The sequence below is a fragment of the Solanum tuberosum genome, unplaced genomic scaffold, assembly GCF_000226075.1.
Source record: "Solanum tuberosum cultivar DM 1-3 516 R44 unplaced genomic scaffold, SolTub_3.0 scf00850, whole genome shotgun sequence".
NCBI classification, from domain to species: domain Eukaryota; kingdom Viridiplantae; phylum Streptophyta; class Magnoliopsida; order Solanales; family Solanaceae; genus Solanum; species Solanum tuberosum.
The window spans coordinates 29,662-32,194 of record NW_006239775.1 but is presented as its reverse complement, the minus strand read 5'-3'; the positions used below and the strand labels follow the sequence as shown (position 1 = coordinate 32,194).

At 34.1% G+C, this 2,533-nt stretch overlaps 1 protein-coding gene across 1 annotated transcript in view; it reads right to left on the bottom strand.

The window, feature by feature from the left end:
• LOC102604958 (beta-D-glucosyl crocetin beta-1,6-glucosyltransferase-like) overlaps positions 1 to 335 on the bottom strand; it is a 3,076-nt gene extending 2,741 nt beyond the window's left edge. The window contains exon 1 of the mRNA XM_015305575.1: positions 36 to 335. Within this exon, the coding sequence (XP_015161061.1) occupies positions 36 to 335 (300 nt within the window). The remainder of the gene's footprint in view (positions 1 to 35) is intronic.
• Between the last annotated feature and the right edge of the window lie 2,198 nt (positions 336 to 2,533).

Here is a 2,533-nt window from a genome sequence, read left to right as displayed (position 1 = left end):
ATTTTTGAAAAGTTTGGTTTGGACATTTTCAGGGCCTTTTTAAGGGTGTGATTGAGATGGGGCGGGAGACCATTAGTCGTATGGTAATGAGGAGGAAGTTCGGGTAATTCTGGTATGTGAAGCTCGATAAGATGAATTGATTCCGAGTATTTTTCAGGGATTTTGTTGATGGTGGATTTGAAATTGATTGGCGTAGAACATAGGTAAATCAAGCATCCCCTGTCCGCGAGTTTCTTAGCTACGTTTAGAAATGGCGAAATGTGTCCATAAGCTAACCATGGGAACATAAGTAACCTCAAAGTAGTAGTACCATGCTCTGTTACTTGTGTTCCCATGATCAAGTTCTTGTTTGTTGAGTTTGGTGTCATTGGCAACCTTATTTATTGAAAATACAAGAGAGATGAGGACAAAACGGGATCGATAGACGTGTAAAAAAGAAACATGACGAATAACTTTAGACAGACAGAGTAATAGAAGTTGTTTTACAATTTTTATCCATCTTTTTCATACTTCTTTTTCTACTCGAATTGTCACCTCATACAGAGAAAAAGGAAACAAATGAAAAACAAGAATTAAACTTCATTGTCCAGCAGCTCTTTCATAATCAGATAGGATTGTTTGCTAATCTTAAGAGATTTGGTCTTACCAGAAGTAAAGATGATGAGGTCATTGTTAGGGTTTTGCCATGATGTTCTTACCTTATTTGAAATTTATTTTTGTTTTGAAGGAAAATCAAATTATTACCATAAATGCTTAACTTTTCTGAAAGTAAAATATAATTTTCTTTCGTATTTAGTTTATTCTTTCCTTAGAGGAAAAGTTTGGAGATCTTTAAATTGAAGATCCTTATTCTCATAGCAGAACACAAAAACATCCACAATGTAGTCAATGAAGATTTTGTTTATGGAGAGAGTTTTCTTCAACAGTTTTAATATTTCTTTTTATTAGTTTTTCATATGTAGGCCGATTGGCTAAACCATATAATAATATTATGTTTTTAGTATAAATTTTTGTCATCTGATTTATCAACCATATGATATGCAATTGTAAGCTTTCACATGACGTCCTAATCACTTTCGAACCCAACATCAGCATAAGTCAAATGATTTATCTGAGGGCCTTTCTTATACAGAGAACTCGTGATTATCCTAGAGGAGATTTAGAGCTCTAGAAATAGCCTCAACAACAATAATGAACAAAGAATGAGAGATAGAGTCACCTTGCTTTAACCCTCTCTCTGATTTGAAAAAACCTATTCTTTTACCATTGATAATGATAGAATACTACATATTAGAAATAAGATTCCATATGGTACTGTAGATCCATTGTTCTGAGAAAGTCCAGGAAAGCCTATCGTAAGCCTTGTTCATATCTAACTTGATAACAACATTATCCCCAGAACTCTTCTTCCTAATACAACTGATAATTTCTTGAGCAAGAAGAACATTATCTCCTACCTTTGATGAAACCACTTTGATTAGGAGAAATGATCTTAGGGTAATTATCTTATGAGTGACATTGTTGAGACTGATAGGCCTCATATAAGAAAGGATTGTTGGATTATCAACCTTAGAAAATCAGCATAAGACATGTATGAGATATGAATTTACTAAGCTCTTCACCATTTAGAACCTCCAGGATCATCTGATAAATATCATGGCCAGTGATGTCCCAGTTGTGCTGGAAAAAGTTAGCATTAAATCCATCAGGACCTCCTGCACTAGTAGGGTCAATCTCAAAAACAACATCTCTGACCTCTTCCATGGAAGGAAAATTCATTAAGAGAAAGTTGTCCTCATCGGTGATCATCTTAGGAATATTATCATAGCATGTTTTAGATAAGTTTCAAATGCTAAATTTAATCAAGTAATATATAGTTTGGGTGCCCCATGTGATGTTGTTTGAGTCGACATTTGGCCATACTTATTAGTTGTTACTATTGAGAATTGGAATTGAAAGCTAAACAAAGTCATATTTGAAAATGTTGAATTGTAAGATCAAATTATAGGTTACAACCTCTTTTTTTTCTTCTCATTATTTCAATCTTAATGTATTTTGACCATCAACAAGAACATGAAAGAACTCACATACAATATAATTATGTTAATTAGTACTAATCTTACAAAATTGGATTAGCTCTTGAGCAGCAGCATCCATCTCTTCACCTCTTATAGAATTCAAATTCTTGCTAATATCTCTCATTTTGGCCCTTAAATTTCCCCCCGTTTTCTCTGTTATGACATCTTTAAGGGTTTCCGTGATTTCTCCTCTATAAATTTTGCCATCATCATCTCTAACAATCTCCACCGCAACTCCCAATTCTACGATCAACCTAGCATTCATTGGTTGATCAAGATGCATAGGCATGGCAATTATAGGGACCCCAAAATCTATACTTTCCATTACTGAATTCCAACCACAATGACTTATAAATCCTCCCGTACTCGTATGATTTAGAATTCTTAGTTGTGGTGCGAATTTGTCCAAAACTCTTCCCCTTTCTCCAATTCTTTCAAGAAAACCTTTTGGTAAA